The sequence below is a fragment of the Haliotis rubra genome, unplaced genomic scaffold, assembly GCF_003918875.1.
Source record: "Haliotis rubra isolate DU_JTF1 unplaced genomic scaffold, ASM391887v1 Scf739, whole genome shotgun sequence".
NCBI lineage: Eukaryota > Metazoa > Mollusca > Gastropoda > Lepetellida > Haliotidae > Haliotis > Haliotis rubra.
The window spans coordinates 230,581-245,892 of NW_025767456.1; the positions used below are offsets into that span (position 1 = coordinate 230,581).

A 15,312-nucleotide genomic window follows, 5' to 3' on the forward strand; every position below is an offset into this window, starting at 1 on the left:
CTACCGACATAACCTGTCTCGCCATTACATTGAAAACCGAACATGCTGGAAGAAAAGCCGAAACATAAACCTTTACAGAATATTATGTGTTATCAAAACAACAAAACTCCCTTTTTCATCTCATTTCGAACTGTACCATGCTTCCGAATTGTTGATTAAGCTATCTTTGATTGTTCAGCATTGTTGCAAATCGAAGTATTTCTCATCTATTTTGTTCTGAATGTTATACATATTACAGTTGAATGTTGAAACAGTTGAATATTTTACGTGAATCTTAGCTCTGACTTTGTCTCATGAAAGTCTTAATGTTGCAGCTACTGTGCCTAATCCTGGCTGTTCTCATCCTGGTAAAGATTTCCAGGTCAGCGAAAGTCTCTGCCCGAAGACAGAGTCTCCCCTACAAGGTGGAGAAGGAGACAGTGCAGGAGGCCAGCAACACGGGAAGTGGAGACAATAGGGTTGGTACAGCGCCGCTGCACGACGCAGTTTCATCTGCTGCTAAACCGGAAGTCCAGCTTGCCGGGACGCCACCTGGATCCATGACGGTGGATGAAGGGTACAACAGCGACGCCAGTCCCAGGGAAGCACGTTCTAGGAACCAAGACACAGACAGACGGGACAGAGTTGTTGGTGGCAGGGTTGTTCTTGTGGGGACCAGTAGCCTCGGTGTGACGAGAGGGAGTGACAGATCTATGCCGCGTCACACCCTCAGCCCAGCAACTTACAGCAACCGACAGTTCAAACCAGTCAACTACTAACGCTGTTGGGACAACCAGTAGCACAGTGGTCTAATGAACACCAAACTCTATGCACTGAGTTAACGTATCTTAAGTTCATGTGTTCGAGCGTTCCACTATTATAATATGAAACATGTTGGTCATATCGTTATGGGACCCGTGAAGGTCCGAGTTAGAATGAATCTTCAGTAACCCATGCTTGTCGTAAGAGGCGACTAACGGCATTGGGTGGTTAGGCTAGCTGGCTTGGTTGACGCATGTCATCGGTTCCCAATTGCGCAGATCGATGCTCATGCTGTTGATCACTGGATTGTCTGGTCCAGACTCGATTATGTATGTTGATTTGAACAGATGCAAACTTTGAACTGAGAAAACACACACTAAGATGGGTTTTGTCAATTAAACATGTCTGTGTATATATAACATAAACATTTCATACCATTCTGCTTCATGACATTTTCATTTATCGTCATCTCAACAACTTCATCAATCAATACATTTACCTGTATAATGCATAGTTTTACCTTGATCATCTGGTTAAATCATGAACTGCAATAAACATTACCTAACAGTGTTTCACCGTTCTTCAGAAGCGATATATGAAGCATTGTAATGTGTAATGTCACATGGCATCATCCTGGGAACGATGGAACAGTGACCCTCACATCCATCTTGTAGCATAGGCACTAAAAGGACTCAGTCTTTGTTTACGTGGCAAACTATCCAGCAGCCATGTATTGTCTGTACCCACCCAAACCTAAACACACGATCTGATCATACATATGTCAGTGTAACAGCAACTCAGTAAGTTGAGTTTAATTCTACAATAATCCAGGAGTGAGAGAGTATGGTTTTATGCCGCTTTTAGCAACATTCCAGCAATATCACGGCGGGGGACACCACAGATGGGCTATAATCCCGGAACATCAGGGTATGGGGCACATTATCATTCTGCTGTGCATAGCGTTCAATTCTATTGTCCGTTTACCTGCATTTGTACCGACACATCGCATTGAAAGAAGCAACAAATGGACTCCGTCAACCCTGCCCTCATCACTTATCATTACCTAATGATGACCTTGGTATGTTGTGGGTGGAGAACTTGTTGACCGGATGCGACCCCGACATGACATGTCTGTGAAGTCGATGTTGGCCGATATTGCAATCCGTTGTGTGTCACGGGCAGGACAAACCCGTTCAACATGCTCACCAACACCGGCATGACGCGGCTGTTCAATACACGCGCTCAAACATTTACCCGGATGATAAAAATAATAATTATAATCACTGAATGTGTGTTTGTACACCCACACGAGCTTCAACATAAACATTGATAACGGCATGCAAATGCTGTATAATTCCACACACTGTATGTACGTATGCAGTATTGAATAAAACGTGCCTGGTTGAGCTGTGTGTAAATAGATTCTATACAAAATCCCCTTCATTATACAGCTGGGAGCTGTGTCCCGTTCAACCGGTCTCCCCGCAGTGTTCGCGACAACAATCAAGCGCCGACTTGGCATGTCGTTCCGAGTCAAGATGTAGCCCTGTCATTGAGATACAGGTGCGGTAATGTAGGCCTGCATAATACAGCGGTGATACATTGGGCATTCAGGACAGGTGTACATACTGGGGCGACTCACTACTGGGACAATCAAACTGTATACGGTGCTGGGAGCTCAGAGACATCACAGCGCTTGGTGCTAGGTCTGGGACAACAAGACGGTGTTTGGAGCTAACTATGCGAGGGAGACCGCCATGGCGGTCACAGGATGTCTCAGACCATGGTTCATCGTTTTCAACTGTATATTCTGGGTGAGTTTAAGTTTCTCTTAGGACACTGTTTGGTTCATATTGACGATCCACGTCGGTAAGTGAAATCAATCTTGGTCGTCATGCATGAACACATCTATCTGGCGACATGAGAACTGTACCTGTCATTTTTCAACCTTTCACGCCTGAATGGAAAACGTCTGTTCCCAACCGATCGATGGACGGGAAATCGGATAGTGATGCATTATTTGCGGTTTATTGTGTTATATGACACACGGGACTTGTGTATGAATGGTGCATTGTGTTAGGGGTCTCCCAAAAAGGACTGTCTTGCGCATGGAGTTCTGGGGAGTTCTACCGGAACCCTCTTTGTAGCTCCATATGACAGTAGTGCTGTGCCTATCTAATTATACGTAATAAACTGTTTTAGCACATGTAGAACTAGATGGTTTGTGAAGCAGATTCGCGTTGTCTTTGCCCACAGACAGTCTGCCGTGGTGTAGATGTTACCAATAGAGAGAGAGAGAGAGAGAGAGAGAGAGAGAGAGAGAGAGAGAGAGAGAGAGAGAGAGAGAGAGAGAGAGAGAGAGAGAGAGAGGAGAGAGAGAGAATTGTATTTGATCATACAATTATACATTAGTACATAATCATTTTGTATATGTTTAAGTAGGACAACAATGACTTACTAGTCCCCAAGTAATGTGAACCTCCGTTAATCCGGACTGTAGTGATCTCATTAATATTAAACAAATTTCGGGTTTCAAGTGTTTTTTAATACGATGACATATTTGAAGACATTCCTGAAAGTTAATGTCCCGATAACAGATGTTTCAGAATGACGGTGTCGGGTTTGACGAGGTGTCCTGTATTTGACAGTGTTCCGATTCTATATGTTAATTGCCGTATACCAAATACTCCGTTATACCGGCAGGATGTTACATAAGCACATGACTCATGTTTGACATCTAACTGAGTATGGACTAAAAAGCGCGAGTTGTGCTGTCTCACTAAATGTCATGTTTGTTATTGCCCGTGTTAAAATACGACGCTATGTTTACAACCCATTTACTCTCGCACCTTAGCTAATGTCACCCGGCAACTCGACATGCTGGTCTAAATGCGTTTTAAAGTTTTCTCGTTACGTCAACACAATTAGATTGTAAAACATATTTTTACAGCTCATCAATCGTTGCGCGATATCTGAAACATGTCTCACTCTAGAAAATCGATTTTCCATTTGCTCCGAAAAAAGTTTCTTCAGATGTCGTTTAAAAATATTGCAGATTTTACAAATATAATAGACAAGTCATCATTTTTATATAAACAAGTGCTTATTGATATAATATATCGCAGATGTCGTTATTATGTCATACATGTCACTGATAGGTATGACAGGCATTTAGAAATTTACGAACATGGATATATGCCACTTATCTATGGATAACATCTTCTTTTAGTCTTCGCCATGACGTTTCGGCTACGTCTTGTTCCTGCACCAGCTGTATGTCATGACGTTTCGGCTACGTCTTGTTCCTGCACCAGCTGTATGTCATGACGTTTCTGCTACGTCTTGTTCTGTATGTCATGACGTTTCAGTTACGTCTTCAGTTACGTCTTGTTCCTGCACCAGCTGTATGTCATGACGTTTCAGTTACGTCTTGTTCCTGCACCAGCTGTATGTCATGACGTTTCAGTTACGTCTTGTTCCTGCACCAGCTGTATGTCATGACGTTTCAGCTACGTCTTGACGTTGTCATGACGTTTCAGCTACGTCTTGTTCCTGCACCAGCTGTATGTCATGACGTTTCAGTTACGTCTTGTTCCTGCACCAGCTGTATGTCATGACGTTTCAGTTACGTCTTGTTCCTGCACCAGCTGTATGTCATGACGTTTCAGTTACGTCTTGTTCCTGCACCAGCTTGTTTCTGCTCCAGCTGTATGTCATGACGTTTCAGTTACGTCTTGTTCCTGCACCAGCTGTATGTCATGACGTTTCAGTTACGTCTTGTTCCTGCACCAGCTGTATGTCATGACGTTTCAGTTACGTCTTGTTCCTGCACCAGCTGTATGTCATGACGTTTGACGTTCCTGCACCAGCTGTCATGACGTTTCAGTTACGTCTTGTTCCTGCTCCAGCTGTATGTCATGACGTTTCAGTTACGTCTTGTTCCTGCACCAGCTGTATGTCATGACGTTTCAGTTACGTCTTGTTCCTGCACCAGCTGTATGTCATGACGTTTCAGTTACGTCTTGTTCCTGCTCCAGCTGTATGTCATGACGTTTCAGTTACGTCTTGTTCCTGCACAAGCTGTATGTCATGGGAGAGCAAGAAGTAGCCTCGAGAACAAGACAATTTGTTTTTATTAATACAAGTGTCATGTATTCATATCGCTAGTTTGTAGTAGATATCATTTTGGCGTTATAGATAACATTATTATAGTGTAGTTATCATTACTATATGTTAGATATGATAGTAGAGCAATTAGAAGCATCAGACTCGACATAGGGTCACTGTATATTACTGAAAAAGATTGACACACAATGTGTATTGATTTGTTATATTCCACCTGGAAAGAGAACACTAGTTCCAGTCAACCATCGAAATGGAGTGAGTGAGTGAGTTTAGGTTTACGGTGCTTTTAGCAATATTCCAGCAATATCACGGCGGGGGACACCAGAAATGGGCTTCACACATTGTCCCCGTGTAGGGAATCGAACCCGGGCCTTCGGCGTGACAAGCGAACGTTTTAACCACTAGGCTTCCCCACCGCCCCGATTCCTTTTGGAATCAGAGTCTGTAAAGAGGCCCTGCAAGCCATGCGTGTCTGAAGAGCCGAGTGAGTATCAGTGGTTGGCAATGTAATATCTGGCTGACTGCGTCATCAGTCTGTGTTTGTGCTGTCAACCATTTGTTCACCTGGCCCAATCAAACAATGAATTCAAATATTTGTGACTGTAGAGTTAAGTCATTTCAACTCGACTGCAGGGACATTGTACATGTTGTTGGTTCTTCCTCCAGCTGATCGGGTGTTTCCTGGTCGGGTATATCTCCTGGACGCTGGCCACTAACCCTGCCCTGCTGACCAGCTTTCCGAAAGGCACCACAGTAAGTTGTCGGAACACAGATCAAGTCTAAGCTTTCAGAACAATGTTTTTCATTTAAATATTCCCTTACTTTATGCATATCACTTCCTGGTTTGATTTTTCCAATATGAAGTGCGGAATTTTTCAGCCATTATCATGACGTCACGTTATTGTTCTTGAAGGCTGAATCTGTGCTTGGAAATCCGATTGTACATTTTGAACTCGTTAACCCGATGTCACGATAGGTCATTGTGCAACATTATCGAGAAAATATGTTTCAACCATAACATGGATTGAGTCCTATTGTAACAGCATGATGATCTTACCCTATTGATATACCATTGCTTTACTGAATGTAACGGGTATTTGAAACAAGTAAACCAAGCGACCCGAACTGGTTGAACAAACCGAACAGCTACATACCGTCAGGTTATCTCTTATCTAAAGATTGGCGGTGGGGTAGCCTAGTGGTTAAAATGTTCGCTCGTCACGGGTATGATTACCCACAGGGGTACATTGTGTATACTACATTTCTGGCATCCCCGCCGTGATATTGCTGCTGTAATATTGTAATTAACCCAATTAACTCTTATCTAAAAGCTGTGACGTCTTAATGTAACTGAGACTATAAGTAAACTATCACAGTTTAAAAGCGCTGATAATCCGACGACTCTCACCTAAGATAATTGTCAGTCTCGTGAGCAACATCTTCCTGTGTTTCAGTACTTCACCTACACCATCCTGACAGCTGGGGCCTTTATATTTGTCACAGGTATGTGTAATCGTGTTCTCAAGATCCTCTAGTTATGAGTAGCCGCCATATAGCTGGAATATTGCTGAGTGCGGCGTAAAACTAAACTCACTCACTCACAAGTTATGAGTGGGACGGGTATGTACTATTTTAAACGTACATATAAACGTTACATTGCTGACCTGTCTAATACTACATTCTCACCGATTAGAAATATTTGTCTGTAAGTTCCCTGTTCTCCGTAACATTCCCGAAAGTGTGGATCTGGACCTCTTCTGGCCCCGCCACGCAAAGCGGTGTTATCTCAACTCACTTAACAGGTAGGACGGGTAATTCGCTTGTGTGAGGGTCTTTGTAAACGTCAGATCAGTGTCAATCTGTAGTCAGTTAACGTTTGTCTCATTACACGTATCTGTCTACAGTAAAATCAATAGTCCGGATTGTATCCTTCATGTCAACGCAGTTATATCGAACAGCAATCATTTGGTTAAACGATTCATGCTTTCAGAGTACTGTCCTATGTGTATGTGCGCGTGTGTGTTTGTGGGTGGGTGTGCAAGCGTATGATGCACAACGGTACCCGGAATTCGAAGTGGCCGGGATACTACGTTTTTCTTAATGTCATACTGAGCACCATTGTGTCTCCACAGGTTTCCTGGGTTGTGTTGGAGGTCTAAAGGAACACAAATGCCTCCTGATAACGGTGAGTGAGTCTTGTCTGTGACAGGAAGTACATACTCAGCCGTATGTTTAACCTGGTATGTTACCACAGTGAAACCCCGTCTTATCAATATGTACACAATTCTTCCAATACCCAGATCAATCGCTACCGCTCGCATTCTCCTGATCGATGCGGTGTGTTAATTACACTGAAACTAGGTAGAATTCCCACATCAAACGTATTAAGAACTATTCTTCATGCGTACTGTGTATATATGTGTACGCATATATATTTATGTAAAGAAATACCAAAGGGATAAATTTCTGTTTTTTATTCAGGATCTACTTTATTCAGTGTTTATTGCTTAGAATATCTTAAGTTAGTTAAGCGTGTGTACCTTCAAGGTTCTTGAATTAGCCTCGACATATTCCTAGAAGAAGTTTAACAAAGCTCCTTCCTCAAAACATTTCCGATAGACTTTCTCTTGCTTACTCAACAGTTTATAGTCCTGTTGTTGATCTTCCTCGCCGTGGAGATAGGGGGCGCTGTGACCGCATACCTTCTAAGGGGCGAGGTTAGTGAAGACAAGTTGCTTTCAGTCTTTCAGCTTTAAGGAAAGCATCTTATATAAACGGGAAAGACAGATGGGATGTTGACCTCAGATAGATCAGTATTTAAGTCGTATGGCGACGTGTCAGATTCATGTGAAAAGTTCGTCCTAGTGACGCAATGGCACTTGACGCAGATACGCTGTGGGAATTCCGGGTTAAAACAGACCGCCAGTTTATTTTTATGGTGTGGTCGGGCTCGGTGACTTGAATGTTCGCCCGAATGGGTATATCGTTGCTTACAATTTCGATCACTGGATTGTATAGTCCAGATTCGATTAATTACAGGCCGCTGTCTCTGTCATACAGCTGGTATATTGCTGAAAGCTGCGTTTAACAACAAACACATATTGACGCCTACCTGTTTGGGGAAATCCACTTGCCTGGTCTTGGTTCAGATAAATAAATGTTAACCAAGGCTTACCTGGCACACCTCGCTAACTGGGCTTCCTGTGCCTTCCAAGTAACAAGGCTATCTGAAGGATTATCTCTAAGGAAACACGCACCCTATAAATGATGACGAATCTTGCATCGTTTAGTCAAGTCAGACCTTATTGGTTCCAGCTGCAGGTGTACCGCAACTCCACCTGGCGGGACTTCAACACTGACACACGGGACTTGATACAGACTGAGGTACGATGGCAAGGATACATATAAACAATAGAACGATACAATTAAACATTTAGGAGGTCACCGTGCATGGTAGATGAGAAAACTTCATATTCCCCATCATCCTTGTTATTTGTTGTTTAACGCCACAATCTACGATACTCCATTTAAATGGCTGCGGAGCGTAAATAATCAAGTCTTCATATTATAACATTCTATTTGTTTGTCGTCTTTTTCATTTTAAAGAGTCTACATGTTAAGATGTTCACATGTCGAATCCGTCGGTTACTGTGGTTGTTGTAAGCTGAGACGGTGATGTTTGTGCAGTTGCTCTGTTGTACACTTGGGAGATGTTACCTGTTGTAGTGTTATGTACTTTGAAGATGTGTGTAGTGTGTAGTTGTAGTGACGATGTTGTGTGCTACGATGTGTGTGTAGTTGCAGTGTTGTGAACTGAGACGATGTGTGTGTGTGTGCAGTGTTGTGAACTGAGACGAAGTTGTGTGTGTAGTGTGCAGTTGTTGTGTGCTGTGACCATGAGACGATGTTGTGTGTAGTGCAGTGTTGTGAACTGAGACGATGTGTGTGTGTAGTGCAGTGTTGTGAACTTAGACGATGTTGTGTGTAGTTGCAGTGTTGTGAACTTAGACGATGTGATGCAGTGTGAACTGAGACGATATTTGTGTGTAGAGTGTTGGAGACGATGTGTAGTTGCAGTGTTGTGAACTTAGACGATGTTGTGTGTGTAGTTGCAGTGTTGTGAACTTAGACGATGTTGTGTGTAGTTGCAGTGTTGTGAACTTAGACGATGTTGTGTGTAGTTGCAGTGTTGTGAACTTAGACGATGTTGTGTTGTGTGTAGTTGTGTAGTGTTGTGAACTTAGACGATGTTGTGTAGTTGTAGTGTTGTGAACTGGAGACGATGTGTAGTTGCAGTGTTGTGAACTTAGACGATGTGTGTGTGTAGTTGCACGATGATGTGTTGTGAAGTGTTGTGAACTGAGACGATGTGTGTGTGTGTAGTGTGTGAACTTAGACGATGTGTGTGAACAGTGTTGTGAACTGAGACGATGTTGTGTGTGTAGTTGTAGTGTTGTGAACTGGAGACGAGACGATGTTGTGAACTGAGACGATGTGTGTGTAGTTGCAGTGTTGTGAACTTAGACGATGTTGTGAACTGAGACGATGTTGTGTGTAGTTGTAGTGTTGTGAACTTAGACGATGTTGTATGTGTAGTTGCAGTGTTGTGAACTGAGACGATGTTGTGTGTGTGTGTAGTTGATGTTGTTGAGACGATATGTGTAGTTGCAGTGTTGTGAACTTAGACGATGTTGTATGTGTAGTGTAGTTGCAGTGTTGTGAACTTAGACGATGTTGTATGTGTAGTTGCAGTGTTGTGAACTTAGACGATGTTGTAGTGTGTGAACTTAGACGATGTTGTGTGTAGTTGTAGTGTTGTGAACTTAGACGATGTTGTGTGTAGTTGCAGTGTTGTGAACTTAGACGATGTTGTGTGTAGTTGCAGTGTTGTGAACTTAGACGATGTTGTGTGTGTAGTTGCAGTGTTGTGAACTTAGACGATGTTGTGTGTAGTTGCAGTGTTGTGAACTTAGACGATGTTGTGTGTGTAGTTGCAGTGTTGTGAACTTAGACGATGTTGTATGATTGTGTAGTTGCAGTGTTGTGAACTTAGACGATGTTGTGTGTAGTTGCAGTGTTGTGAACTTAGACGATGTTGTGTGTGTAGTTGCAGTGGTTGTGAACTTAGACGATGTTGTGTGTGTAGTTGCAGTGTTGCGGGCTGTACACGTACAGTTGCAGTGTTGCGGGCTGTACACGTACAGGGAATACAATGAAACAGTGATGAAGATACCCCATAGCTGTTTCTCATCTCAGGCCAATACGTCGGACATCTATCTCAGCACCGTGAGTAGTTGTCTCCCCTGTTGGATATCCGGGTCCAATACCTTTGACGTCTTACTACTGCGAGTACTCACTCCCATCTGTTTTATATCCGAGTCCAATATATCAACTACCCATCTCTGCAACGTCTCCCCTATTTGTTATAGATAAGGGCATTATACGTCGAACGCTTATCCGTACAGTATGAACAGTAATCTCCCTTCACTTACCACTGCCATCTGTGGATGGTCCAAGTCATTAGTCTTCAGTCAGTCTGGGATTAGTCTTGTTTAGTCTGGGATACACATTGCTAATGATCCGTTGTGAATCCTTATCACTGATATAGGTATATCTAAAAGTTTAATCTACCATAACGGTTTTGTCATCTCCAAGCCGCAGTGTTTGCCCTTAACCCTGAACAGCTTTAGGCCCTAAGGAGCCAGAACGATAAAAAAGTTGTGGGTCCTGATAAAAATGTCTAGGCCCTATATTTTAGCTACAATGTAAGTAATTCCCAGCAAACAAGGCCATACGGACCTACAAAAAAACAAAAGCTGTGGGTCCGAGTGGTTTACAGTCGGCTTCGGCCCTAAGGACCGACGATAATTTCGAACGCTGCCAAGCCGTGAAGTTACTGGGTGAGACAGCATTCCGCTTACAACAACCGCTATGGGACTGAACTATATTTCGGATGGGGCATTACATTTTAACTCTCTCACTTCGTTCATATCGGCTCATTGTCAGCTCAACACAGGAACAAAGCTCGACGTGACACAGGCCTCAGACAGTTACCACTTTGTGGAACCTACAAACACGGATACGGTACTAACATATATTCTTGGCGTGCCAAAGAAAGGCAACTCTGCTCAGCGATGTTTGGCACCTTAGAATACTGGGCCGTCAGTGCTCCCTTCAATCTGAAATGGTAATGACCTCCACTGATCTCGTGAGTAGCGTAAATAGCTGTTGTTTCTATAACTACTGATTGGTGTTTTCAGGCTGGATGTTGGAGTAAGATCGACGAATGGCTGTTCGCTAATATCGTGATATGGGCATGCACAACGGCGGCCGTGGGTGTCGTTCAGGTGAGAATCGCGTTTGTTAACTTCTGCAATTCATGGATAGGCACCATATGAAAGACAGGAAACCAACATAAGTGTCACCAGGGTGAAAACACAGGTTAACAACATGACGTACATAGATAGCCCTAGGGTCAGCAGACAGGTAGAAACGTGACGTACATAGGCAGTCCTGGGTTCATCAGACAGGTAAACAACGTGACGTACATAGGTAGTCCTAGGTTCATCAGACAGGTAAACAACGTGACGTACATAGGTAGTCCTAGGTTCATCAGACAGGTAAACAACGTGACGTACATAGGTACTCCTAGGTTCATCAGAAAGGTAAACAACATGACGTACATAGGTAGTCCTAGGTTCATCACACAGGGTAACAACATGACGTACATGGGTAACCCTAGGGTCATCAGACAGGTAAACAACGTGACGTATATAGGTAGCCCTAGGGTCACAGGTTAACAATATGACGTACATGGGTAACCCTATTGTTATGTGGCAGGTAATCAAGTCAACGTACACGGGTGTAACCAGGGTCATCAGCCAGGTAAACAACATGACGTACATGGGTATCCGTAAGGTCATCAGACAGGTAAACAACATGACGTACATGGGTATCCGTAAGGTCATCAGACAGGTAAACAACATGACGTACAAGGTCATACACGTGGACGGGGACAGGAGGGTAACTGGACAAATTATAATTTTGAATGACAACAAAGTTAGCAACATGACACCTGAAGGTGGCAGCATTAATGTAGACACCTAGAGGCAGAACTGCGTTCCTATAGCATTCACAAGTAGGATATCATGGTTTTACTTACTTAAATCAAGTTGTTTTCCATTTCCCGACTAAGTGTTAAAGAGATATGATGTTTTGAGAAATTGTTATTCAGAGCGACCCCTGCCGTACACACGTACATATATATTACCTAGACGTATGGCTGTGCTCACACAACTTCAGCAACTACTACTACCGTTGCAACTACTACTACGCCACTAATACCACTTAATCTGCTATACCTATGATATACGTACTATAGTTTCTATTAGATTTGTGTGGTTACTGAATGTACATCTCAAAATCATAATTTTACTCCGGAAAACCCGTCTGCCAGACGCCTTCTGTTGGGAGGGTCACTATGTAGGACACTATCCTGACTAATCAATATTAATGACGTCATTTCCGGTACCTGATGTGAAAGTCGTAAGGACCGGTCCTCGAATATAAGAGGCGTCCTCTAATATCATCCGGGTATAAGTAAACTAACATCGCTAAGGATAAAGGTGAGGACAATATAACCTGTCCTCTGTGTTAGTAATATACTATATATTCTTCGTGCCGGAAAGACTAACGCAGACGGTGCCTCAACCCATGTCACCCGGAACAGATTGACAACGATAATATCTCACTGTGCACCTAATGTTATGGCAGCTATGTTTCTGGCATGCATGCATTAATCCAACTTGGTAAGCCAGGAACTTCCCGAAATTTGTTCGTTGCTCACATTCATCGAACATTACAAACCAGGAGTTACTCCCCTTAGAACAATTTCGTTCGGAAAATATCGTCAATATCCGGACAATGGCTTCTTACATCATTATTTCGAATTACGAAATTATTATGTTGCAAATTAATATAATGCCAAGAGTTCGACATTTCGAACTTGGAATGTAAGTACATCATATATTTAAACGAGTATTACCTTTAACCCCAGAATTCCTAAATTCATGTTTAATGTGAGACATATGGTATATTACAACGACTCGGCCTGTTTGCTGCAGTTGGTGTGCCTGGTCCTGGCCATCGTGATGCTGGTCAAGGTCTTCCGCTCACAGAAACACATGGGGTTGTGGGACGAATTCTACGACGTGAACTTCCTGCCGTGTAACAGCAACGCAGAGAAAGCCTTGCAATCAACGGATGGGAACTTCACCCTCAGTAGCTCCAGCAACTCGGTGAGTTCTCCATTCAGCACCCTCAGCGTGACAGGGTCAGCTCGGATGGACAGCGCCATAAGGAGTCAACACGAGAAACATTACTACCGTCGGAGCTGGACTTACATGAACTTTGATGACCCCTGCACGCCGGGCACCAGTGTCACGTGATCATATGTCTCTTTATGACTTGATGTATATAATAGTTATATCCAGTCAAACATTGTTGTGTCGAATTTTAAAAGGACCGTCGTAAATATTTCGAGTTATCCGAGGTTCAATAAAAGCGACAAATACATGAATACAGAAATAACACGAAGGGATCAGGAGTTTTTCGGTAAGTTCGACAGAATAATGTTTTGACTGTGTATCATACTAACATTGATATCAAAACTAGATTTCCCCAAAGCTTCATAAGTGGCCTTTTGAATGACTCCGTGGAGTTTCTGTGATGACCGTGTGTTATGTCAGTTGATGAGTCGGAACTCAGTGTGAGTGGGACTTGAAGTGTGTGAGTTTGTACAGTGAATGAATGAGTGAGTGAGTCTGTAAGTGTGTGGTTGGTACAGCTGAATGTATATGTGGATGCATAGAACTGTATGTACGTTTAACTTATAAGTATTGTACAAACCATGTTTGAATTAAATATACAGTGCCGTCGAAGACTTCAGTTTGTTACGTGTTGATCCCTTGTAGAATCATGGGAACTGGAAATCACCCCGTCAAAGAACGATGGCAACAAACAACCAAGAAATGTGATATAATCATTGCAGTCTAATACTTAGAGTCACCAAATCACAATGTTTGGAGCACCATCAAGCCATAACAAATTGATTAAATTTTAGAAGTGGTTCATTGACCTTTTTCAAGAAATGCGTTGGTTTGTATCAGTCAACCTATTGGTAATACACGTCATGTTCAAAACAATGTTGGGCAATACAGACCAAATACATGCATTAAGTTGAAACTTTCGGATGTAAACTATTCTTATTCTCATCCTCACTTGTAACATTATAAAGAACAATGACAATGGCATAGTACAGATTTGAATGGATGGTCCCAGTCTGTGCACTTAAGCATTGATCTCCATGAACCACGGCGACGTGAACTCTACCGACTACATAACGGAGTTATCGGCCTTTGTACATTTCAAAGGTGGGTCTTAGCAGTGAGACCAGAAACGTAACGCCTCGTGTAAACTGAAATCGTGTTTCTTTCTTTATTGTATTAATTATGTATTAGCACCCAAGGGATGTTCTTTGTTACTTTGAGGTCACATTTGCCAGCTGTTCGAAGATATTTTCACATTTTTATTCCATGCTTCGCATTTTAGATTTATCTTCGACAAAAATTGGAATGTATAAGGATAGATGTAAATTAGTTGTACACATGGAAAGTCTATACCAGAGCACGTTGTTTTTTCTGTAAATATATCTCTCTCTCTCGTCATTATTCATTAGCTTGAAAAATAATAGCTGAGACAGAGACACGTTGGTGGACGATCGGAAGCAACAGCTAATGATAATTACATATGTGACGTCAACAATATCGGTCGTACACTGTGCTACTGGGGGATTTGTGAGGACGACAATTCCGGTCCGATCTTGGTGCTTATGATATGTCACTGTTTGGGTACTGCCATGAGAAGATTGGTGCTCATTAAGTCAACCAGTGATTTGTATTGTCCAGATTCCATGTACAAAAGGCACTGATACATCTCTCTGACATTTGGCTTCGTAACACCTGGTATCATCTCTATTTCATAGTGATTCATAAACACATGCTCTGTCATTGTATCGCATGGTGACAATCTGATTGTCTGGTCCAGATTGATTTGTTTACAAACAACATCGTACAGCTGTAAGGCTGCTGAAACAAATATATACTCATCATATAGTCACAACTGTATAATCGACTCTGCTTTTAGCAGAGATTTCTTATCGACGTGGAAAGGATTGGGGAATACTTGTCGCTTCTATTCTCCTTACAAGGATACGAGGGGAGCCTGTGCTCGTGGGGAGCTCGTGTTCGACCTGGAATACAACTCCTCTCCGTGTGTCGACTCTCCATTCCTTAAAGCCTGTGGAGGAGCTCGGAGGGGACCTGGAATACTAGTCACTCTCCTTACAACAAACGTACGACGTATTTGCTTTCTATCAAAATTAAATTC

The 15,312-nt window shown here is 42.6% G+C and overlaps 1 protein-coding gene across 1 annotated transcript; it reads left to right on the forward strand.

Moving 5' to 3' along the window:
- Nucleotides 1-2,206: 2,206 nt before the first annotated feature.
- Nucleotides 2,207-13,803, forward strand: LOC124259817 (tetraspanin-9-like). The gene is made up of 9 exons (XM_046694019.1): nucleotides 2,207-2,555; nucleotides 5,533-5,619; nucleotides 6,321-6,369; nucleotides 6,999-7,051; nucleotides 7,509-7,583; nucleotides 8,182-8,250; nucleotides 10,042-10,152; nucleotides 11,127-11,213; nucleotides 12,990-13,803. The coding sequence occupies exons 1-9, from the start codon at nucleotides 2,499-2,501 to the stop codon at nucleotides 13,311-13,313; spliced, it is 912 nt and encodes a 303-aa protein (XP_046549975.1). The 5' UTR covers nucleotides 2,207-2,498; the 3' UTR covers nucleotides 13,314-13,803.
- Nucleotides 13,804-15,312: the final 1,509 nt, after the last annotated feature.

Coding starts and splice junctions, on each gene's coding strand:
- LOC124259817 (XM_046694019.1), top strand. CDS start 2,499: ATGGCGGTCACAGGATGTCTCAGACCATGGTTCATCGTTTTCAACTGT. Junction 2,556..5,532: donor TTTTCAACTGTATATTCTGG/GTGAGTTTAAGT, acceptor TTCTTCCTCCAG/CTGATCGGGTGTTTCCTGGT. Junction 11,214..12,989: donor CGGCCGTGGGTGTCGTTCAG/GTGAGAATCGCG, acceptor TGTTTGCTGCAG/TTGGTGTGCCTGGTCCTGGC.